At 42.5% G+C, this 24,509-nt stretch overlaps 1 protein-coding gene across 3 annotated transcripts; it reads left to right on the forward strand.

Annotated features, from left to right (window-relative positions):
* The first annotated feature begins 1,367 nt into the window (after positions 1–1,367).
* Positions 1,368–18,114, forward strand: LOC308588610 (regucalcin-like). 3 transcript variants are annotated; one of them, XM_081197132.1, is made up of 8 exons: positions 1,368–1,472; positions 2,376–2,646; positions 7,631–7,799; positions 10,081–10,263; positions 13,543–13,758; positions 14,678–14,815; positions 15,716–15,870; positions 17,361–18,114. In XM_081197132.1, the coding sequence occupies exons 3-8, from the start codon at positions 7,637–7,639 to the stop codon at positions 17,409–17,411; spliced, it is 906 nt and encodes a 301-aa protein (XP_081053258.1). In that variant the 5' UTR covers positions 1,368–1,472; positions 2,376–2,646; positions 7,631–7,636; the 3' UTR covers positions 17,412–18,114. The 3 variants fall into 3 exon arrangements, with proteins under 3 accessions (XP_081053258.1, XP_081053260.1, XP_081053259.1); XM_081197134.1 differs by lacking the exons at positions 1,368–1,472; positions 2,376–2,646 and adding an exon at positions 4,348–4,366; XM_081197133.1 differs by lacking the exons at positions 1,368–1,472; positions 2,376–2,646 and adding an exon at positions 7,166–7,316.
* The last annotated feature ends 6,395 nt before the right edge of the window (positions 18,115–24,509 follow it).

Consider the following 24,509-nt stretch of genomic DNA (forward strand, 5'->3'; position numbering starts at 1 on the left):
CTCTGTGGTTTAGACCACAGCACCACTCTGCTCTGCCAGAAGCAGCTTAGTTATGCTGGCCACATGACCTGGAAGCTGTACGCCGGCTTCCTCAGCCAGTAAAGCAAGATGAGCGCCGCAACCCCAGAGTTGTCCGCGACTGGACCTAATGGTCAGGTGTCCCTTTACCTTTAAGCAACAAGCCAACAAAAAATGACAACTGCATCAAACAAGTAGGTTTGAAAGAGTCCTCCTCCAACCTTTTCTTCACAGCTGGCAGAGCGATGCTATATGGGGCTACTCAGAAGTAAGCCCCACTAAGTAACGGGACTTGCTCTCAGGAAAATGTGTTTAGGAATGTAGCTTTAACTCTTGGGTAAGCATAGCAAGGTGGGACACATAGGTTTAATTAAAAAAAAAAATTAAAAAATGGTTGAATTGTTGCAGTTTCTTTCCAAACCAACAACCTCTGTTAGAATGAAAGGTTTTTGTTTTGTTTTGTTAATTCCAGTTTCTCCAGACCAGGGGTCTGCAACCTTTAAGACAAAAAGAGCCACTTGGACCCGTTTCCGAAGAAAAAAAAAAACTGGGAGCCGCAAAACTCGTCATTATACAAATAACTTTTTTGTCACTTTTTATTATTATTTCTTTGTTTGACCCCTCAGAATTACTCCTCCTCATAGAAATGTTAAATTAACAAGTTACCTTTGTGTGTGTGTGTGTGTGTGTGTGTGTGTGTGTGTGTGTGTGTGTGTGTTATTCACTCCCCTTCAAAACAGTGACCAGCGTACATGCCCCCTTTCAATGCAGTGACCAGCGTACATCCCCCTTACAATATAATGGGCGGGCGGGAAGGTGACGTCGGGACGGTGCGTGACTAACGCACGCACTGCCCCCATGCGACGTCACAGCCAGTACAGCGCCCGCCACAGTGGGGAGTGTCAGGGCGCACAATGCGCCTCCTCCCCTCGCTAGTATCCGCCCCGGAGCCGTGGCAAAGGTGTAAAAGAGCCACATGCGGCTCCGGAGCCGCGGGTTGCAGACCCCTGCTCCAGACCTTCAGGAAATTCCACTTTCAACGGGATTTTGCTCATGGTAATCTTAGGTGTACAAAACATATCTCTCTCTTAACCTCGCAATTAGATGCTTTCTTTGCATTTTTATACATCTGCAGTGAGGGACAACTTTCTAGTGCTTCCATGTGCTACAGCCATTGGAAGATACATTTATACGTATTTGAAAGGGATTTTCCCATCCTGACATTTGTTACAACAGCAGGAATATGGAAGTCCATTCCTGAAGGACTTAGGAGCCTTTGGGTGCTGACAAACACTGCACCTCGTTTTTCCTGTCTTGCATATTGAATACGATCTGCTGTTATCACCCACACAAACCAAACTGGATTGCAGGCAGGCAGGCAGTGGACCAGTCGGCTGTAGTCGACTCCCATGCAGGCACCCTGAAAATAAATTGACTTGGATCCTAGGAACCTGGTGAGTGTTATCACTATTGAATTAGATTTGCCCTCAAAAAGGAAAGACAAATTTGCACTCTCTAGTATGCTGCATGATTTGATTTTAGGAAGGAAAAATCTGGACACCAAAGTTGTTGAGCACTTCCTTGTTCTGTTTGCAAAAACCCAGACATGTTTCCGATTTAAAACAAATCCCCCCGGATGGTCATGTTGTGCTTGGAATCCTGACATGTCCAGGACAAAACAGACAAATGTCAACCCTTTGTGGGTGTGTATCACTAATATCACTTCTAAAAAGTGATGCTGCTTTAGTTAATTAGTATAAGAGTACCCTCCATTTCTTTAACGGATGTATGCAGTGGTCAGTCACTACCAAAAAATGAGAAATTGGCTATCATTTGCAAGCCATTGATCTGGTGTATGGTAGTCACACAACATTATTAATTTATTATTTTATTTATTGCATCCATATCCCACCTTTACTCCAAGGAGCTCAAGGAGGTGTACATGGTTCTCTGCTTCCTCATTTAATTCCCACAACAGCCCTATGAGGTAAGTTAGGCTAAGAGGCAGCGGCTAATGCAAGGTCACACCCAGTGAACTTCATGTCCAAGTATGGATTTGAACCCAGGTCTCCCAGGCCTAGTCAAACACTCTAACCACTACACTACACTGACTCTCTCATTTAGAAAGAATAAACAAACAAACATAATGAGGCCTCTAAATTCCATGCAGAAGTCCATCTTGGGTGAGGATAGCCTTTTAGTAGTGAAAGAGAATTATTGAATTGTCTAATAATTCAGCTTTGGTGCTCAGACCATGTTCTCAGTGATCTTCACAGCTGCCTTAATAAGGTCTATCAGTTGTTGTTCTTGACCATCTCAAATTGTTTTCATTCGATTTTTCATTCTGCATTGCTCAGGTGGAAAAACAGCTACCACCCATCCCCACGCTTTCTCATTAGAAGATTATTGGACTTTGCAGTTGTGATCTGTTTCGTATGGTTTGAAAAGGATTGGGCAAGAACACAACAGCTTTCTTGGGAGGAGCAGCTACAACGCCCTACAACTATTTTTCTCTTCCCTTTGGGCTGGGAACCTGGAGTCACATAAGAGTATATTAGTTCATGCACAACACAAAAAATTAGTCAGGTCGTCCTCAGTTGAGAAAGTGGCTGCTTTGAACGCTGCACGGTAAGATCAGTATTACTTTCTGATTAGCTTTCTTAATTGAGATTGTAACTGTGTTAGGGGTAAACTGTAGTTTCCAGCATACATTGGAGGAAATTGTGTGCTATAAAAGCACAGCTTGGGTGTGAGTATTCTACTGGATATTTTTACTTACCTGGGAAGAAGGTGGTCAAAGCCACATAGACGCAAAGGGGCAAATGATCTGAAATAAATCAGACAGAATAAATAATAATTTGGAGCAAATATCAGAGCTGGAAATGTGAATTTCAGCTATCTACAGGCTGTATTGTTTGTTTATTTTGCAACATTTATATACCTCTTGATTTTAATAAAACCTCAAAGTGGTATATACTATGGTCCTTTTGTATGTATGAACTCCCTGCAGAGCAATATTACTGCCTTAGTTCATAATTCAGCAGATGGGAACAGAGTTATAGGATTAGAATCTAAGAAAATTACGGGTAATTAAGAGCCAATGGGTACTGCACTTAGGAAACCAGGAGGAACTGAAGAAGCCTATTGTACACATGTGTAAATGTTCAATTACTAATTTCCAAATAGAATTTAATCATTACACAAAATGTGTAATGTCATTACACAAGGCTGTCAGTATAGCGTTGGTGGTGGTGTGTACATGAGAGTAGAGGACAAGTTCTTGGTAAAATGTGATGGTAGAAAAAGATGACCTGTCACCACACAGCAATGATATAACTCAAGAGCTTTCCAGACTGTGTGTTGCGGCACATTCGTGTGTCGGCTGCAGTGTGTAGGTGTGTCATGCGAATGCTCCCTGCGCTCCTCCCAGGGTTAGTTTAACCTCTGGTTTGCTAGAAAAACTGAACTACTGTGTTCCAAAATGATGCATGTCTAAAATGTGTGTCACCAACATGAAAAGTTGGGAAAGCTCTGAGAGAACTGCTTCTGTCCCTCTGTGCTGTTGCTTGCCCACTTCTCTTACCTGCTTGTATAAATGAGATTCCAGGAGCGCTATTAAGCAAGTGCATAAAGGGACTGTGCCAAAGGATCATGGTGGGAATGGGTTGGGGGATATTTGTTTGTTTATTCTATTTCATAAAATTTATACACCGCTTGATTGAAAAATAAAAAAACCCAAAGTGGTTTACAAAAGATAAAACATGCAAAAGTTAAAATACTAAAGCAGATTTAAATTATCTCAATTTTCTAAGCATCTGGGTAGGCTTGTCTAAAGAGGAATGTTTTTAGCAGGCTCCAGGGGGAGAAGAGTACAGTGAAGGCGCCTGCTTAATCTCAATAGGCAGAGAGTTCCAAAGGGTATTCGCTGCCACAGTAAATGATGAAGTTCTTACATGTATGGAATGGGTATTGTGTGACATCTTTGGAAGTGCTTGTTCCGCTGCTCAAAGCGATTGAGTGGGCACATGGTTGTATTTTCTTCCATTGCATCATGAGTTTTAAAAGAGGCACATCCAGGTTTCAGGATTGCAACCCTGAGTACTCGACACATTAAAAAGTTTCTTCCTGAGGGTCCAGATTGCCACCAGAGTTATGTGGGTCTCTGTGTGTGTGTCTGAATGCCTGGTGAGAAATCAATTCGAATAGTTGACCTTTACATGTCACAATAAACCATGGTTTACTATGAATAAGCCAGTCTTGTCTAATTTGCTCTTCCCTGCTGGCATGTCAGAGAAACAAACCACATATGCAAAAATGGCAAAACTTAAAGGAAGAATAAGAAATCAAGGTAACAAACTTTTTATAAACGAATGGAAATGGTTTCTTGAATATTTACAGATAAATTGCAAACAGATAAAAACATTAGCAGGATTATTGTAATAACCTGCAGTTTCATGAGAGTATATATTTAAAGTAGATAATTAAATGAGCAAATTAAATGAATTTGGATATGCAGAAGTTGTTTAAAAATAAATTTAAGGAACTGCAGAAAGAGGGTGAAGGAAGTCAAACTTTGAAATGTTAAATTGATTGTAAAACTAATTAAATGTATAAACTTGAAAAGTATAAGTAGAAACTGGGCATCATGGTTTGTTTCACTCTGTAGCTAAGGTGTGAAGCTGAGGCTCATTAATTGTGCTTTGTTTGAGCAGAACAAACCCCAAGCCTCTATTTGGACATAATTTGGATCATAGTTTGTTATGTGTTAGTGGCAAGGAACTGCAAGCAGTTTTGGCACATTTACAGTAACCCATCAACCATGGTTTACCATGACATACCAACTGGGCTAACTGTGAATGCTTAGTGATCTCCTTGAGGCCTTCACCTCCCTTCTGAAGCCCACCTCAGCCAATGTTTCCCTTCAGGAAAATGTTATTCACTTGGGGACTGCTCAGCTGTATCCCATGGCTGGCATTATGGAACAGGCTATTGTGAAAAGCCTCTGGAGTTATGCCATGCCTCTGGATTCATGTGACTGCTGACTCACTCTAAAACGCTATCAGCAGACTTCCAAGCGCAGATAAGATCAGCTGTTGCATCTTTTTAATTATATTTTAAGTTGATTTGAGTAGGCTGGCCATTTAAAAAATTCATGTATCTATAGTAAACTTGGGAGTGCAGGTGTCAGAACACAATGAGTCAGTTTAAGGAGCTGCTTCAATTTAAGCAGGGGTTGAGCAAAAACACGGTCATGTGCTGAACATTGTTTTTGGGTTTCCTTCATAGCTCGATACCTTAATTCACTGCTTCTTGCCTTTCCTGTTGCCTGAAAGGCACTAAGAGGTTCTCCGAGAATATATTGGCATTCTCTTTTCCAAGCCAAGGCCATCCACAAGCATTGAGAAAAGCAACGTTATTCTGCACATGGGTAATTGCTAATCCCCGGCTACTATTCTACATTGAGGTACTAGGGTACCTTCATCCCCACCAGTTCTTGCCTAACTGAAGGGAGATAAAAAAATAAAGCAGAATGTGGCAGACAGGTGTCTGTGATGCAATCCCTGTTTGATGATTTGGCATGGAAATTACCATTTCACAAGGACTTTTTTGCATGGGCATGGGTTGAAAATAAGGTGCTCAAAAGCACACAGTGCAAAAATAAAAATAAAAAATTAGGACAAAGGTGGGCTAGGAGCAGCCAAGTCAAGCCCTGCCCACCTCCCTCCACTGCCAGTGGATCAGCCATCGAGTGGCCAGGGGTGGGAATAGTAATATTCCCATCCCATGTTGCAAAGCAGCTCAGGGACAGCAGTTGGTTTTGGGGCTGCATCAGGAATGATGTTGGAAGCTTCCGGGGCTCCTGAACCACCCAAGATAGCTGTTCCCATGTTGTTAATCTCCACACCTGCCCCAGCATAACTTTATTGTCCACCTCATGGCGAAACAGCTGGGCAATGACTATGTCTATGTGAATTTATGTGTGTGTGTGTGTGTGTGTGTGTGTGTGTGTGTGTGTGAGAGAGAGAGAGAGAGAGAGAGAGAGAGAGAGAGAGAGAATGTGAGTGTTTGTGAGGTGAAAGGGTGTGCCAGGGAGGACGGAGGGAATTTTTAATGCCATTTTTAATTTTTTAATACCATTTAATTTTTTAATACCATTTTAAATATATTTTTTAAAATATAATATCTGGAATCTCTATAAAATAAATAACAGCATATCTTATTTGAAAACCCCCTCATTTGTTTATCAGTTTTAGCATTTTTTCATTCTATTTAGAATCATAGAATCATAGAGTTGGAAGAGACCACAAGGGCCATCGAGTCCAACCCCCTGCCAAGCAGGAAACACCATCAGAGCACTCCTGACATATGATTGTCAAGCCTCTGCTTAAAGACCTCCAAAGAAGGAGACTCTACCACACTCCTTGGCAGCAAATTCCACTGTCGAACAGCTCTTACTGTCAGGAAGTTCTTCCTAATGTTTAGGTGGAATCTTCTTTCTTGTAGTTTGGATCCATTGCTCCGTGTCCGCTTCTCTGGAGCAGCAGAAAACAACCTTTCTCCCTCCTCTATGTGACATCCTTTTATATATTTGAACATGGCTATCATATCACCCCTTAACCTCCTCTTCTCCAGGCTAAACATGCCCAGCTCCCTTAATTTATTAATATTTAATTTAAGCTTTTCATAACAAAACATTTGTTAGCGTCATTGACAAAGATCATTCTCATAACTCACTAGTGTTGTAACCAAAGCACGACCACCTCCATCTTTGTTATAACTGAAGCAAGACACCATCTTGTTGCAGGTTGACACCATAATCATGTATCCTCTTTGTAATCATGCTGAAATGCAAGCTTAAGACGGGGAAAGAGAAAGTGGAAGACACAAGGGGTGTGTAAAGGAAAGTTTTAAGAGCGTGCAAGGGCATGACCTTTAAAACATGGGTATAAACAGGAAAATGCCTAGCTAACTGAGGTTGGAAACATCCGTCTTTGTGGTTAAGCTGGGAGTAAGGCTTTATCATTGGGTGTCTTGCATGTCTAATCTGTATGAATATAAAATGTCTGTGCCCCCACTTTGGGCAAAAAATTCCTGCATTGCAGGGGATTGAATTAGATAATCCTCATGGTCCCTTCCAACTCTACAGTTCTATGATTTTATGAAAAGCTGTAAGTAAACAGAGATCAGGGTTCAACCTCTGTCCGCCTTCTTTGATCGCTTGCTGCAACCTTTCCTGTTTGAGCAAGAAATAAAACTGCCTTTAGCGGAGAATTCTTGGGTGACACTCGTCATTGCTGGTAAGTACTTTAAATCAGCATAATACCCTATTTCATTTCGAAATGAATATCTAAATTAGTTTGATTACTTTTAGGATTAGTTTTTAATCGTGTACAGAAACAAGAAAGGGAGAGGCAAACCACAGTATTTGAATATATTATATATTCATATATATGAGAGAGAATATCTTTCCCTAAAAGAATTCTGGGCACTGTAGTTTACCGCTTGCAAAGTTACAATTCCCAGCAACGTTTAACGAACTACAGTGCCCAGAATTCTCTGAGGGCAAGAATGTGCTTTATAGTATGTACACGGTCTGTTTTCTTTGCCACAGATCATCATGTCTTCTATTAAAATCGAGACTGTTGTGAAGCAGAAGAACAGGATGGGGGAGTGCCCTACGTGGGAAGAAAGGGAGAATTCCCTTGTATACGTAGACATCAATTCACAGAAAGTTTGCCGCTGGAACTCAGTCACCAACGAAGTTCAGTGTGTCTCTGTGGGTAAGGAAATAGTGTTTTTCATTTTATTTTGTGGAATTGTTTTGGCCTGGAAGAAAAGTCCTGAGGCATGACTTTCTCAGCCAAGGATTGTGAGAGCGAGGCAGATGCAGGCCCCCTTCAGACCCATGTTGTTTTGCGATCTTTCCTCAGTGTTACCACATTATTGCCCTCCGAAGGGGCACTCTTGTGCTGTAGCACAACAGAAGTAGGACAACCCCCCCAAAAAACCCCATTTGGATGGCGGAATAGATTTCATCAGAGAGATGGGAAAGGGGTTAAGTAGTCTTGCTTTGGCCTTGTGCTATAAGCTGGAAAGCCCTGGAGTGGGGGTAAGGTAATGCAGCCTCTTTATTTTGCATTGTGCTCATGATGATATTGGGACAATTATATGTGATTGTGCTCTCAATACCGTGTGTGCCTGCAAATGTTTTGGGTAGGCAGCCTACCACTTTGTTTCCAGTCAGTGCACATCTTGTAGTAACATCTGGTCTAGTAACTGACCAGATGCTTGGAAGCTGTGGCTGGATGGTTTCGTGGGAGCCGATTGAAACTAAATCCTTCGAAGACAGAGGTCCTATGGCTAGGTCGGGATAGCATGGGGATGAGGGACCAACTCCCTTCTCTTGCGGGGGCCCAATTAGTGCCATTGCCTTCCGTTAAGAGTTTGGGTGTAATCCTTGACGCCTCCCTTTCCATGGAGGCGCAAGTCACAGCAACAGCCAAGGCGACATTTTTCCACCTTCGCCGCATCAAGCAGTTGGTCCCTTACCTTTCCCGCCCCGACCTGGCCACAGTGATCCATGCGACAGTCATCTCCAGGCTTGACTACTGTAACTCGCTCTACGCGGGGCTGCCCTTGAAGCTGTCCCAGAAACTCCAGCGGGTACAGAATGCTGCAGCGAGGCTCCTCACAGGGTCTCTGCCATGGGAGCATATTCATCCAGTGCTTTTCAAGCTGCACTGGCTCCCGGTGGAGTACAGGGTCAGATTTAAGGTGCTGCTTTTGACCTTTAAAGCCCTTCACGGCCTAGGACCCTCGTACCTACGGGACCGCCTCGCCTGGTATGCCCCACGGAGAGCCTCAAGGTCCATAAATAACAACACCCTAGTGGTCCCAGGCCCTAAGGAAGTTAGATTGGCTTCAACCAGAGCCAGGGCCTTTTCAGCACTGGCCCCAACTTGGTGGAACGCTCTGTCTCATGAGACCAGGGCCCTGCAGGATCTGATCTCTTTCCGCAGGGCCTGTAAGACAGAGTTGTTCCGCCTGGCCTTTGGATTGGAGCCAATTTGATTCCCTCCGCCCCCTTTTTCTTTTTTCTTTTCCTTCTCCTGCAATGAGGCTCCATTTTAATATTTTAATGTTCCATTATTTTAATGTTGTATTTTATTTTTGTTTTTAAGTTGTAATCACTCATCTTGTTTTTATTATTGCTTGTAAGCCGCTCTGAGCCCGGCCTTGGCTGGGGAGGGCGGGGTATAAATAAAAAATTATTATTATTATTATTATTATTAATAATAATAGTAATGATAATAATTTATTATTTATACCCCGCCCATCTGTCTGGGTTTCCCCAGCCACTCTGGGCGGCTCCCAACAGAATATTAAAAACACAATCAAACATCAAACATTAAAAGCTTCCCGAAACAGGGCTGCCTTCAGATGTCTTCTAAAAGCCTGGTAGTTGTTGTTCTCTTTGACATCTGGTGGGAGGGTGTTCCACAGGGAAGGTGCCACTACCGAGAAGGCCCTCTGCCTGGTTCCCTGTAAGTTGGCTTCTCGCAATGAGGGAACTGCCAGAAGGCCCTCAGCGCTGGATCTCAGTGTCCGGGCTGAACGATGGGGGTGGATACGCTCCTTCAGGTATACTGGGCCGAGGCCATTTAGAGCTTTAAAGGTCAACACCAACACTTTGAGTTGTGCTCAGAAGCGTAACTTCCTCAAGTCCCGTTGCGCAACAGTACAAGAATGCCCCTGCAAATAGCAATAATGCAATAACACAGAGGAAGCATAACAACTACTGGAGTGGTATGATATATGAATGGTGCAGTACAAATCCATCACTAATGCAGAGTTACTGCGACCGTGACATGGAGTTTATTGCTCCATTGTCTCCAATCACATGCTGCAGGGATGGGAGTTGTGGCCCAAAGCTTCTGGAGAGGCCCACAGTGACTATTCCCCAAACAAGCTTCATTTCTTCATGGGAGCACTTCTTCATCAAGGGTGCTCAATGTATTTTGCCCTGGTTTGTAAACTTGTCCGTTCTTTCCCTGCCTGCAGACGCTCGTGTTGGCTCAGTAGCCCTTCGCAAGTGTGGTGGCTACGTGATCGCTTTAGGAAGAAAGTTTGCTTTCTTGAACTGGGAAGATCAAATAGTCACTGATATTTCTGAAGTGGAACAGGATAAACCAAACAACCGATTCAATGATGGAAAAGTAGACCCAAGGGGTTCTTTTTATGCAGGTATATATTTGATCTGAATGCAATTGTATGCTGAGCTCAGTTTAGATAACCCTAATGAGTTGGAATGTGTCTAAAAATTCATGAAACTGATTAATCTATATTAATACATTTGTGTATACAATAATGGTCTCTAAAATATTGCATTATAGTAGTACTATAGTAGCAGGGGTGACATAGGGTGGTATACAAATTTAAGAAATAACAATAATAGTCAATTCTGCACACAGTATAATGACCAGGATTACACCCAAGTATGCAAATTCTTGATGGCAACAATCAAAATTGCCCAAGCAGCAAAAAAAAATATTGAATTAGAAGTATGATAATATCCATAATATATATGTAAAATAAACAACAGAGTAGTATCCAGTCTGAGAAGTTGAAAGCTTGCTAACTTGTTTAGGGAAGTTTTTAATATTTAATGCTGTATTGTTTTTAACGCTTGATTGGAAGCCGCCCAGAGTGGCTGGGGAAACTCAGCCAGATGGGCAGGGTATAAATAATAAATTATTATTATTATTATTAACTATTTTTGGTTGAGCCAAATAAAAAGTACTGGCCTCCTGTGGATTTTGGCCTATTTATATAGGGTTACTTCCACTCATTTATGGAGAGAGATCATGAATGTAGATGTAATGACTTTCAAATAATTGAGGTTTATGTAACAATTCCCTGCATTTTAATGACAGTCTCCATATTAATTTTTATTAGAGCCAATTTCAGTATACTAAAAGAGCCAGTGATAGAAACAAATCCAAACGATTATCCGTTTACCAGTAAAACCATCCCAGACTATTGGAAGAGGTGCATCAGTTTCTCTATTCTTCAGAGGCAACTGGACAAGTGACTGAAATATAGAGGCAGTAAACATCTTTTCAAACTGCTAATGAGAATGAAAAATCATTTTCTGATCAAAGTTTAAAAGTAAAATAGTATTCCTCAGGTTTGTTTGTTTTTAAAATTGCAAATGTGAAACTGTATACGCTTTAACTAAAACACATGATGTATTACTATAATTCAACCTCTCACCACAGGTCTAGAAAGTAGCTAATTAAAAATAAAAGACCAGGGAGCCTATCTTTTGTTTCAGCTAAATTGGCAGGGTTTTTAATTTTTTAATTGTTTGGTGTAAATTTTAATGTTCATAGTAAAGGCTAGAAATCCAGCGTTAGTCATGCTCAGAAGAGATGCATTGAAATTAACAGATTTAAGCTACTTAACCTCCTGGAATATCAGTAAGTAAGAAGACTGGCAGGCGGGGAGGTGGCTGAGGGCACTGTGAGGTTGGTGCTTCATGCAATGGAGCCGCTTCCATTGCATGATGTATGATGTGTGTTGAGGGCTGTGTGTGTGTATATATATATATATATGCTTTCGTAGATTTTCACGGGTACAGGAATGTAGGTTTTGGTGTCTTCGGGTGTCTTCCCGTGTAAGAGTTGGGGTGTCTAGGCGACGTTTCGACGAGGTCTCACTCGTCATCTTCAGGCTGGTGCTTTCGGCTCTGTTCTAGTAACAAGAAGCCGAAAGCACCAGCCTGAAGATGACGAGTGAGACCTCGTCGAAACGTCGCCTAGACACCCCAACTCTTACACGGGAAGACACCCGAAGACACCAAAACCTACATATATATATATATATATATATATATATATATATATATATATATGCTTTCGTAGATTTTCACGGGTACAGGAATGCAGGTTTTGGTGTCTTCGGGTGTCTTCCCGTGTAAGAGTTGGGGTGTCTAGGCGACGTTTCGACGAGGTCTCACTCGTCATCTTCAGGCTGGTGCTTTCGGCTCTGTTCTAGTAACAAGAAGCCGAAAGCACCAGCCTGAAGATGACGAGTGAGACCTCGTCGAAACGTCGCCTAGACACCCCAACTCTTACACGGGAAGACACCCGAAGACACCAAAACCTACATATATATATATATATATATATATATATATATATATATATATATGCTTTCGTAGATTTTCACGGGTACAGGAATGCAGGTTTTGGTGTCTTCGGGTGTCTTCCCGTGTAAGAGTTGGGGTGTCTAGGCGACGTTTCGACGAGGTCTCACTCGTCATCTTCAGGCTGGTGCTTTCGGCTTCTTGTTACTGGAACAGAGCAGGATCTCAGTGTTTGAGTTCCTATAAATACTGTTGAGGGGGTGTGGTGTATAGCCTCCAACGTTCTGGGCAGAGAGGAAGTTCCCAGGTTAGTGTGTCTTTTCTTCTTTTGTTCATTAATTACTTGAGGGATATCTTGAGTGATTTCTTGAGTGATATTCTGAGTACCACTTAGGAGGGTCATTAGGTGTGGATTAGTTGCTAAAGCTTTCGTGTCTTGACCTCTTGACCTTGTGAAGAGTTTTTTCTGAGAAGATGGCTGTACTGCACTTAGTTGTGCTCTGGCTTGGCTTCGTGTATAGGGGCGAGCTGTGGTTTTGTGCCCTGTGCCAGCCAGATCTGTGTAGGGATTGCAGGGGGATGTGTAGGGATGCTGCACCCCCCTGCAATCCCTACACAGATCTGGCTGGCACAGGGCACAAAACCACAGCTCGCCCCTATACACGAAGCCAAGCCAGAGCACAACTAAGTGCAGTACAGCCATCTTCTCAGAAAAAACTCTTCACAAGGTCAAGAGGTCAAGACACGAAAGCTTTAGCAACTAATCCACACCTAATGACCCTCCTAAGTGGTACTCAGAATATCACTCAAGAAATCACTCAAGATATCCCTCAAGTAATTAATGAACAAAAGAAGAAAAGACACACTAACCTGGGAACTTCCTCTCTGCCCAGAACGTTGGAGGCTATACACCACACCCCCTCAACAGTATTTATAGGAACTCAAACACTGAGATCCTGCTCTGTTCCAGTAACAAGAAGCCGAAAGCACCAGCCTGAAGATGACGAGTGAGACCTCGTCGAAACGTCGCCTAGACACCCCAACTCTTACACGGGAAGACACCCGAAGACACCAAAACCTGCATATATATATATATATATATATATATATATATATATATATATATATATGGCTGCAATCTTCAACGCACTTGAGTGAGTCCCATCGTACACAATGGGACTTACGCCTGAGCAAACGTAGGATTGCACTCTTCCTCACTAAAGGCTGCTAGGAAAGCTAGGAGATCATTAGACAGGTGGTGTTGTGGGACTAGTCAAGTGATTGCCCTTTGGGTGGGATCAGTGCTATTTGTGCATTTTAAAGAGGCCCTTCAGTAGAGAATTACCTGACCTGTGCCTCTGCTGACCACCCCCTAGGTACTATGGCCGAAGAGACAGCACCTGGAGTCAGAGCAAGGCAGCAGGGGGCTCTTTATACTCTTATCCCTGGTTGTGGTGTCATGAAGCAGTTAGAGAAGGTGGACATCTCCAATGGGCTGGATTGGTCACTTGATCACAGGACCTTCTTTTACATCGATAGCCTGGCCTATGCCGTGCAAGCCTTCGACTATGACATGCGAACAGGAATGATTGGTAACATTCTTCATCAAACTGTTTATTGCAACAGCTAAAGAAATACTTGGTAGTAGATTGGTAGGCAACCCTATCCTTTGGGGTAGCCAATGTGAAGCCTTGCAGATATTGTTGGACTACAACTCCCATCATCCCTGACGATTGGCTATGCTGGTTGGAGTCCAAACTCTGGAGGAGGGTGCCACCCCTATTACAGACTTTTCCTTTTCTTTCCATTATATGCCATATTGTCACATATTGCATTTTTCTTTACTTAATAACAGAAAACAACTATATATTGAACAGACAGGTGTTTATTTCTCATAAACACACACATCTGTTTTTGGCCCTGGGAAGCAACAGTAAAGTGCTAAGGATGTGTTAGTGTCTTAAAATCCAACTCAGCATGAAAATCAAATTTTTTGGCATTTGATTCTCATCTCAACTTGTTCCTATCTGCAGCAGACGGAAATATGACACGCTCTCAGCTTTAAGCAAATGAGAGATGTGATTTGGTTAAAACCAAAACATTTTTGTTGTTGTTGTTCACTGATATTTTGTCATATTTAATGATGTCTCACTCCTTTTGTGCACGCCCTATTTTGTTTTCGTGTGCCATCATTTTAAAGTTTTTATTATGCCTTAGGGCCCTCAAAATATGGAAGTGGCTGAGGGCTCTCTGGACCTCTGAAACGGAATGTCCCTGATCATTGAACATGCCGTTCAAGGCTGGGAGCAGGACCACAGGCATTCAAAGACTTGGCCAGTACTCACTGTGAAATTGAGTGTGCGCGCATGCACACACCCCAAGCAAGCTCCATAACTTTTTTTTTGCAATTTGCATTGTTTCTAAAATGTGGAAAATTTGAAAAGCACAACAGACAGTACAGTCTGCATAAAAATAAGCACTTGAATGCTGATTGCCTTATTCTTTATGCAGATTGTTGCAGTTGCAGGCCTGTGTACAAGCTGGAGAAAGAGGAGGCGATGCCTGATGGGATGTGCATCGATAGAGAAGGGAAACTCTGGGTGGCCTGTATTGATGGTGGACGAGTGATCCGCATTGACCCTGAAGCAGGTAAACAATTAATGAGGACTCTGCATTTTTGATCCCCAAAGGGCGGGGGGGGGGGGAGGTAGAGATAGAAGAGATCACAAATGGAGCACTTTTATTTGACTAACTCCAGTTTAGTGACCTCTTTAAATATTTACAGGCATCATTAAATGTCTGGAAATACTTGTCTGGATTAAACGCAAGGGAGATTCTCTGCCGTTTTGGGGTCATTAGTTCACCTTCTGCTGGAGTGAGCTGAGTCAAGACGAGTCTACAGACTATGAGAGGCAAATATATGTGGTTTTTTTAAAGGATGTCACCCAACAGTGAACCCTAACAAATGGCCAATACCTGTCACCCGCACATAAAAAACTATTTCATACCAGTGCACAGGGCTTTCAAAAACATAGTTGTGTCTCCTGTATGTTCACCCTTTTAACATGTATGCTGTATGTCCATGCTAAAGCATAATGAGTGAATTGCTCCTGAGTTATACATTCTTTGGTTTATCAAGAGATAATTGGATATCACAATATTACTGATATCACAATATTACTGCAAAGCAGCTACAATGAGTGCTATTTGGGCTAACCATGTGGCTGTCCCTTTTAAACCTCAGGACCCTATGCTAATTATTTGAATGTTTGATATATGCCTCAGAATACCAGCCATGCATGTGTGTTTTGTTTGTTTGTTTGTGTGTTTTCCAGTCACTGTCAGTGAGGGAAGGGATTTTAGGGTTCCAGTAAAAATCAGAGCTCCTTGACCCATTTTTTAATGAAATAAAAAATGGATATATACCTGCATGTTACACATTTAGCATAATAAGGAAGTAGGTGATCGGCATTGAGTAACAATTGACTTGTTATGTCCCCCCCACCCCATACTTTTCTTTTGGTTGTCCTTTCAACTACTTTCACGCAGGAAAAAGAATTCAGACTGTCAAGATGCCTGCTTCCAGGATCACATCTTGTTGCTTTGGAGGGAAAGACTATTCAGAAATGTATGTCACTTCGGCCTACGATGGACTGCATAGCGATGCATTAGCCAAGGAACCCCAGGCTGGGGAAATTTTCAAGGTAAACAATTTGAGCTTTGTAAAATAAACCAAGCGTAACATTCACTCAGCAGAATGCAAATAATGTAAAATTAGTTTGTAAAATTGCAGAAAGGTGGGTGTTGAAATCTCCTTCTCCTGGCCCAGCAGAGTTTATGATAGTCAACATGGTGTGGCTTGAATTTTCAAAATTTCTTAGGCATTTGTGTTGACAGTTCACTCAGAAGGAATTGGGACTCTGTCCTTTTTTCTGTGCTCTGTCTTATTTTCTGTAGTTGTCCACAGTTGCCTTCCTGTCTCCAGGAATATCTAGCGTCCTAGATGAGCTTCTAATAGCCACTTTGTCTGGGCTCCAGACTCCAGACTGCTCACTGCTGCTATGACACGTACGTGTGTGTGCGTGTGCGCGCGCATGCACACTAACAAGGCTTTGGCAGTTCACCTGTACCTAGCCTGAGGCCTAGGTGAACCCAATGGAGCAGCTGACAGTCTAGCAGTTTGCCATTGTTATGAGAATTATAAGGTCTAAGATGTTGATAAATGTACCAGGCAGACACATACATAAATATATAAGCCACATGTCTGAAACTGTACACGAAAACAGTCCTGAAACCATGTTGACTCTCCCAAATTGAACTCAAATATTTCTCTGCAAGGAGGAAGGAAATTGAAAAAGCTTTCTCATTGTCTTTGGACTTCAGGGGCTTACACCTCCCTTTTCTAATACAGTCTGGCAAGTATCTGTTAAGCTGAGCACACTATCATTATGCATATGAGATTCAGGAAGTGAGTATTTACCACCACAAAAGAATGGCCAGACTGCCCAGAAAATGCAATGAGTCACCATTATCAGGTATCTGGCAGACAGAATTTCTGCTGTAGACCGCCTCCTCTGCTGTCGACCGCCTCCTTCTGTGATGTATGTATGATGTTTCAGTGGGGTGGCCTTGAGCTACAGGTCTATGTAAGGGCTTGCACACCATTGTTCTGGGTTCCTCCCTCCCTCCTGTGTTGAGTACCCCGTTGCAACAGTTTAATAAAGATCAGGCTTACTAGCTGCTTTGCTTCTCAATATTCTCTGGATGGCCTCTGTTATTTTTTCCTACCAATAGGGAACCTACATAAGGACTCTATACGGGCTCTTGGGTACCCCACAAGGGAAAAGGAGCAGGTTTTTTCCCCTTATAACACCTTGATTTTCGTATTTCCTAAAAACCTCCTGCTCTAAGCAGTGACTGGTGATTCATATCTGCCTGCCAAATGTGGCACGAATGGATAGGCCAAGCTACGGATCAGTGCATGCAGTGACAGATCAGATGATAAAATCATGTCCTGGTGATGGACTACTCCCCAGCCCCCTCTCCCACCAGCCTGAAGAAACACACAGACACACAAACTCTCTCTTTAACTCCCAGTTTAGAAAGTTTGGGATGTAGCCTGCAGTGACACTTACAGCACCCCCTCTAAGTGCCTTAGCTAGCAATCCATGACTTATTTCTTGTTCTCTGGCAGATAACAGGACTGGGTGTGAAAGGCATCCCACAGAACTACTTCACTGGTTAAATATTCATATGTGCTCAATATTCAACCCAGCCAGAAGCCATGGTGGACAACAAGAGAAACATGAATTTCAAACCTGTATGCTTATCTGAAGGCTACCTATATATCCTTTATGTACTGTAATGTTCCATAACTGGTTTTTCCCCCCTTCTCCATATGTTTATGTTTTTTATGTTTTCCCCCCAAATAGGACAAATGGCAGCTTAGGACTGTATGTGAATGTTAGGATTTTCAGTGGTTCCCCATCAAGCAAGGATCAACTTCCTCTATTAATTCTTTGTACAAGCAGAGAGCAGTTTGTAGCGTCTGCTTGCCAAAAGGTCACATTCGCTTTCCAGTAGCAATTTGCATTTTAATTCCCTTGATTAATTTCATTAGAATTCTTAAGAGTAAAATTGGCCTCTGCAGACAGACCTATGTTAATACGAAAGAAAATTATTCTGAAAACTGTACAAGTAGATCCTGTTAACCTGCTCTGGAAAGGAGGGAGGTGTTTCTGTTTCCTTACAACCAACATTTTGATTAAAAGTTATTGAGTGAATTAAATTACAGTGCATGGAAATGAATAACTATAGAAATGAACAAGGGTTTTGTCAGAAAGAGCAAGGGCTGTAATATAGCTTGTAATTAAAAGGATTTGCATTTTAAATATGATTTGACAGTTCAGCTGTTATTCCAATAAACTCATGTAAATGTCAAGAATAAACTAGTATTAATTGGCTGGAAACTGGGCAGGCCTGTGAAAAGTAGGTGGCAGATATAGGAGACAGTCTCATCACAGGTGAAAGGCAAACGGGCATGATACATCATGAGACATGGAGTGTGTGTCAGTAAACGAGGGGAATTAAGACTAAGAGAGCTGAGCGGGGGTGCTCGTATAATCTCACTGTATACAAGTTGTACAAGTGACAATAAAGTATTTCAATTAGTTATAATTTCCTTTAAAATTAAAAAGCAGCTGGTGTTTCCTGCTTTTTATCTCAGAGAATTTTCAACTGTACGTTCTTTGCCCTCAATTAGATTTAGGGACAGCACCTGTCTGCTCATAGCAGCAGAGCTCTGGAGAAAACATCACAAGGATGCAAAACTTGATTCTGCTATGTTTTCCTTACTTACAAGTAATGTAAAGAACTCTGTCACATTTTCTTTCCAGTGGATTTCCCCCCTCCTGCAACTTGCATGTGTGGTTTTCATTTAAGCTGTTATGAAGTTATTATGAAGAACGTTTTGGAATATTGGAGTGGGGTGAATATCTTCCACCGTTGGTGAAATTATTTACACACACACACACACACACACACACACACTGTCACCTAAGTGGGGTTCAATGCTACTGAGATATACTTGTGAGAAAATGGATTTTTCCAGCTCAGCTTTTTCCCTTAGCAATAAACAGCCTTGTATTAAAACTTCCCCCTGAAGCATGGTAGCAAGATTGGTACCATATAAGGTATCATCTACCTGGTGCTGTTTTAGGCCTACAGGGTGATAAGAGACTGCAATATGAAATTTCTGATCAAGGAGGATCATATGAGGACATGAATTTGGCTGCAATTTTTTTATTAAAAAAAAAATCACACCCACTGTGTGTTAATTGGTTCACCACTGCTAGGATATCAGTGTTAACAGCTACCATTTTGTGCATGACCACTGCTGATTATATAACTGTAATTATTGCTGGCTCTTGATCTCTGCATTTCATTTTCCTCTGACCTCACTGTTTACAATCTATCCCCCAAACCATGTGCATATATAGACCTGCAACCAGGGGCATACCTAGGGTGCAGGCCCAGGCGTTGTGGGTGCAAAAATTGTGCCTCTCCACTCTTGCTCTAAGTGGCTAGGAGCCTGTCTGCCCGTCTGTGTGCTGCCTGGGCTACTCCAGGGCTGCCTTGGCAGCAGAATCCGGTTGCCAGCGTGGGCCATCGCAACAGCTTTTTGGGGCTCCCTCCCAGTTTGTGCTATTAGAAGTGTGAGTGAGTTTCTGGTCCATGTTGTCTCCTGGTTTTGGAGGCGCCAATTCAGCTCCTCACAATGGAGCCTGGGTATACCTGTGCCTGCAACTCAGAGCAACACTGAAATGGACTGTAGTCTTAAGGTGCCCAAGACTCTTTGTTGTTTTTGCTGCAACAGATGAAGACAGCTACCCTTCTGGAAAGCATTTATTTTTTTGTCACAGATGGAACTATGGCACCAGGTCCTTCATGAATATCACAAATAATCTTGTCGAGTCATCCAAGGTCAGCTTTGATGCAGAGCTCTGTGGCATAATATCAGCCTGGCAGAAACTCAATCACTTTCTCCCTCCATGCTGGATAAACGTTGAAGAAAGTTGTGAGGTCACTCAAGTTTGTGCGTGTCTGAAAGTCGCAAGATGTTAACTGCATGTCTGTGCTTTAGTAGTTGCTCTCCATTTTCCCCAGTGGAAAATGCCACTAGAATATATTTCAGCAGTTATCCAGGCAAAGAATGGCAGCTTTGTTTTCTTTTTCTTTTTAAGCAAGTATCTAAAAGGCAGGAACCATGAAGCTTTGGCCTTCTGAGTGTTGTTACAACAGGTAGTAGACAACTGTCGTGGACTGCTGGTGCTCACCTGACCATCCTCCAACTGAGTCACTGCTGCACACCTGACCCCACTTACCTGGGAGTAAGCCCCATTGACTTCAATAGGACTTATTTCTGAGTAATCAGGATTAGGACTGCACTGTAAGTCACCTTTCTGCATTACCTTTATGTTGATTGGCCACTAGCAGCACAAAGCAATTGCCTTACACAGAAGGCAAGCATGCTTGTCAATTTCATGTGTACAATGTCTTCTCAGTTTCTTTCTTTTTCCAAAAGAGAGCGAGAGCGATAACTATGCGTCACAGTTATAATGCACACATCCGGCCTTCTTAACCAATCCACGGATGGGCCAAAGATCTTAAAGGTTTATCAGGAGAAGACAATGGAGGCAACCATGGAAAGGACCCCAAAAGTTTGCAGTTAAATGGTTGGGTTGTGGAACAGGGGCAGAGGAAGGGGGTGTGGTGGGGGTGGTCTGCCCTGGGTGTCACCACTGAGGGGGGGTGAAAAAATGCCGGGTGGCACTTATTGCGGGGCCTGCAGCACGCCCGACCCACGCGTCTCTTCTGGGAGGGGCACGGTGGCTTGGGCACCCGCAGGCTCTACTCTGCCCCAAACGGTCCAACCACCGCCTCCCCCTCAGCTGTAGGGCGGCTGAGTGGGAGGAAGCAGGCAGATTCCTCGAAGGCCCCATGGAGCATCCTGTCCCGGCTTGCCCTGCCCCTGGCCGTAGGGCACATGCGCCACCCCAGGCGCCCAATTGGCTTGCTCTGCCGCTGGTGTGGAAGGAAACAAAGGGCGACGATGCATTTGAGACATAATAGTTTTGTTCTACAGGGGATACACAAGTGGCAGGGGTGCCCTGGGAATGCAGATTGGCAATGATGGTACAAGATACAAGTTTTGGAAAAAGAAATAAGTGAAAAACCAATCTGATAGCGCTGTTCTCTTTTCTCCAGAGCCAGAAAGTGGTGAAACAGCTGGCAGGGAAATGATTTGTAATGGGGAAATGGTTAGGAGAGAAAGGATTATGCAGTTATTCTCCCTAACCATTCCCCAATATATCCCCCTGTGACTGTTTTTCTTTATGCAGCAGCAACAGGAGGGGGGAGATTGTTATGTGCTTCTGTTGCACAGGGTCTAATCTGGTTTTCTAGTTATCAGGTCTCACACACACAAAAACCCGGTCCCTTTCAAGACGTGAGCGCCCTCATGTGGCTTTCAGTCCAGCTACTGGCAGTAATGGCAAAGGTTGAGATCTACCGAGTTCTGATAAACTTCAAATTAAACTGGTTTTATTCAAAACAGTTCTGTTGTCTAGGGGAGACTAAAAAGCAGTCTTCTGTGTTAATATAAAATGCTTTTTTCAAAGGGACAGATTACTTTCCTAACGCCAGGGATTTTTTAAAAAAGTTTTATTTTTATTAAAAGAGAAAACTTCTCTATACATTTAAAAAAATATTTATGCCATAAGTCTATCTGACCAGAATTACTTACATCTCTTAGGAAACACTTAACCAATGGCTCATTATTTGCAAACAAGATGAATGGATCTGCACAAAAGACTCTCAAGTTATCTTCCTTACTATTGGCAGGAATTAGTTTCGTTAATTTGTCAATGAAAACTCTTTGTTTATACCCTGCTTCTAATGGAATTAAAGGGTGTGTTTGAAATATTAGTATCTTTATAACTCACCTGACATGTTCTTATGTATCAGATACCTTTTGAAACTAAAAATTTAGGCAAAGCATCCTCTTGAAATAAATGCACAAAATATAGATGAATGCCTTAAGAATGAACAAAGGGTTGAAGCACCTTTATATGTGTATACTGTCTCTTATGAGTTAAATATTTTAAAGCTCTATTCAGTAATAAGGTATGCAATATTTGCTACATCATGTCTGATAAAACATTTGAGTTTGCATATTAAGGTAAACCAAATTGTGGATTACCAGGACCATGTAAACGTGGATTCCTGGAAAGAAATTCCACTAAACACAGCCTGACTTGGGTTTGAACCACATACAGGAGTAGCAAATTCTTAGTAAGCTGTACTAAAAGTTAGCAAGGTACAGAACTTGTATTTATTTCATTCTGTGATATCAATAGTCTTTGGTTGGTAGATAAACCAACATGTTCAATGAAAATTTCAGGTACAAACACATAAGTGTGTGTGTGTGTGTGTGTGTATAAGACAACTTTTAGAATCAGAATTGTAGAATTGGAAGGGACCCCAGGGGTCATCTAGTCCAACCTCCTGCAATTTAGGAATCTCAACAAAAGCATCCATGACAGATGGCCATCCAATCTCTACTTTAAAACCTCCAAGGAAGGAGAGCCAACCACCTTCTGAGGAAGTCCACAGCTCTTACTGGCAGAACGTTCTTGCTGATATTCTGTCAGAATCCCCTTTCCTGTAATTTGAAGTCATTGGTTTGAGTCCTACCCTCTGGAGCAAGAGAAAACATGCTTGTTCCCTCTTCCATATGACAGCCCTTGAGAAATTTGAAGATGGCTATCGTATCTCCTCTCAGTCTCCTCTTTTCCAGGCTAAATTCCCTCAACTATTCCTCATAAGGCTAGTTTCCAGAACCTTTATCATTTTGGTTGCCCTCCTCTGCACACATTCCCTCTTATTAATATCTTTCTTAAATTGTGGTGCCCAGAACTGGATCGTACTGGACAGTACTCCAGGTATGATCTGACCAAGGCAGAATAGAGTGGTACTATGACTTCCCTTGGTCAAGACACTACTGCTGACGCAGCTTAGAATAGCATTAGGGTTCTTTTGCTGTTGTATCACACAATTGACTCATATACTACTGGCAAGCCAAGTGCCCCCCATCTTATGTTTGTATCACTGGTTCTTCCTGCCTAAGTGTAGAAACTCGCATTTGTCCCAATTCATTCTGTTAGTTTTGGCCCAGTTCTCCAACCTGTTAAGGTCATGTTGAATCCCAGTCCTGTCTTCTATGTCATTAGCTACCCCTCTGTTTGGTGTCATCTGCAAATTTGATGAGCATCCCCTCAATTCCTTCATCTGAGTCGTCTTAGGAGATGCTGAGGCAGTGCTGTGACATGCTTATTTGGATGACTCGCAGGTAAGGACACCATAGCCAATTGTCTTAATCAGTAACCACCAGCTAGTAGCTTCCGCATTAGTTTCCTGCCATTCCTGTTATTTAATAGCTTCCTATAGCCCTGAGGCTTAAAACTGATGTCAGTCCGGAAACTCTAAGTTGACTGAGGAAGCCAGGAATGAACAACAAGACTTAAGTCACTTCTTAGAAACCGCTCTTCACAGTAACCTGCTCTCAAGGACCAGTTATTGAATTACATGAATTACTTTGGCCACCTCATGAGAAGAGAAGACTCCCTGGAAAAGACCCTGATGTTGGGAAAGATGGAGGGCACAAGGAGAAGGGGACAACAGAGGACGAGATGGTTGGATAGTGTTCTCAAAGCTACCAACATAAGTTTGACCAAACACTGGGAGGCAGTGGAAGACAGGAGTGCCTGGCATGCTCTGGTCCATGGGGTCACAAAGAGTCAGACACAACTAAACAAGTAAACAACAACAATAAACAAACTAGTGTGATTCTCAGCGTGGCTAATCTGAATTTTTTAGCACCAATCTTTTTTCCACAGCCATTAATGAAAGCCGGCATCATGAGCCTTGTCCTAAAGTCATGAGAATCCTGGTTTTCATTTAGACATAGGCTGTGATTCAGCTGCTGATCCAAGCCACCAGGTGCCAAGGTGTAGGTTGGCATGCTCTACTGGTGAGTAAATCTGTTCACGTTATCAGATCAAGGAGAGCCCCAGATACCACATTCTGGATTCCAGGGGGGTCGGCTTTTGCCTTTTGCCGCATCCCCAACAAACATCTGGTCTTCTAAAGGTTGCCGAGATGGGAATGTGGCACACAGGTTGAAACAGACTTTCCACCCCTGCTCTTCTTGAGCTGGAGCTTCTGTAGCACCTTTCGTAGGAATTTCAGTAGATTCCAGTGGTTGTTTTTTTTTAGGCTGCAGCTATGGGTTCTTTTTTATTGTGCTCGCAATGCTGTGAGGGTTGGTCATACACAACACTGCTTTCAGTACTGTCTGTCACTACAAAAAATTCGGGGTGTTCACATTGCTTCGTAGGAATATTAGAAGAGCCTGCTGGATTACAATGATGACGACGACTTATTAAATTTGTATACAGTGGTACCTCAGGTTACATACGCTTCAGGTTACAGACTCCGCTAACCCAGAAATAGTGCTTCAGGTTAAGAACTTTGCTTCAGGATGAGAACAGAAATCGTGCTCTGGCGGCGCGGCAGCAGCAGGAGGCCCCATTAGCTAAAGTGGTGCTTCAGGTTAAGGACAGTTTCAGGTTAAGAACAGACCTCCGGAACAAATTAAGTACTTAACCTGAGGTACCACTGTACTGTCCTAAACTTGCAGGTCTCAGGAAGGTTCACAAATAAAAACACAATATAAAACCATAAAATGCATAATGAAAACAAAAGCAAGAACAACCCAATAATC

The sequence above is a fragment of the Podarcis bocagei genome, assembly GCF_964188305.1.
Source record: "Podarcis bocagei genome assembly, chromosome: 6".
Taxonomy (NCBI): domain Eukaryota; kingdom Metazoa; phylum Chordata; class Lepidosauria; order Squamata; family Lacertidae; genus Podarcis; species Podarcis bocagei.

Coding starts and splice junctions, on each gene's coding strand:
- LOC308588610 (XM_081197132.1), top strand. CDS start 7,637: ATGTCTTCTATTAAAATCGAGACTGTTGTGAAGCAGAAGAACAGGATG. Junction 7,800..10,080: donor AGTTCAGTGTGTCTCTGTGG/GTAAGGAAATAG, acceptor CCCTGCCTGCAG/ACGCTCGTGTTGGCTCAGTA. Junction 15,871..17,360: donor AGGCTGGGGAAATTTTCAAG/GTAAACAATTTG, acceptor GTTCTCTGGCAG/ATAACAGGACTGGGTGTGAA.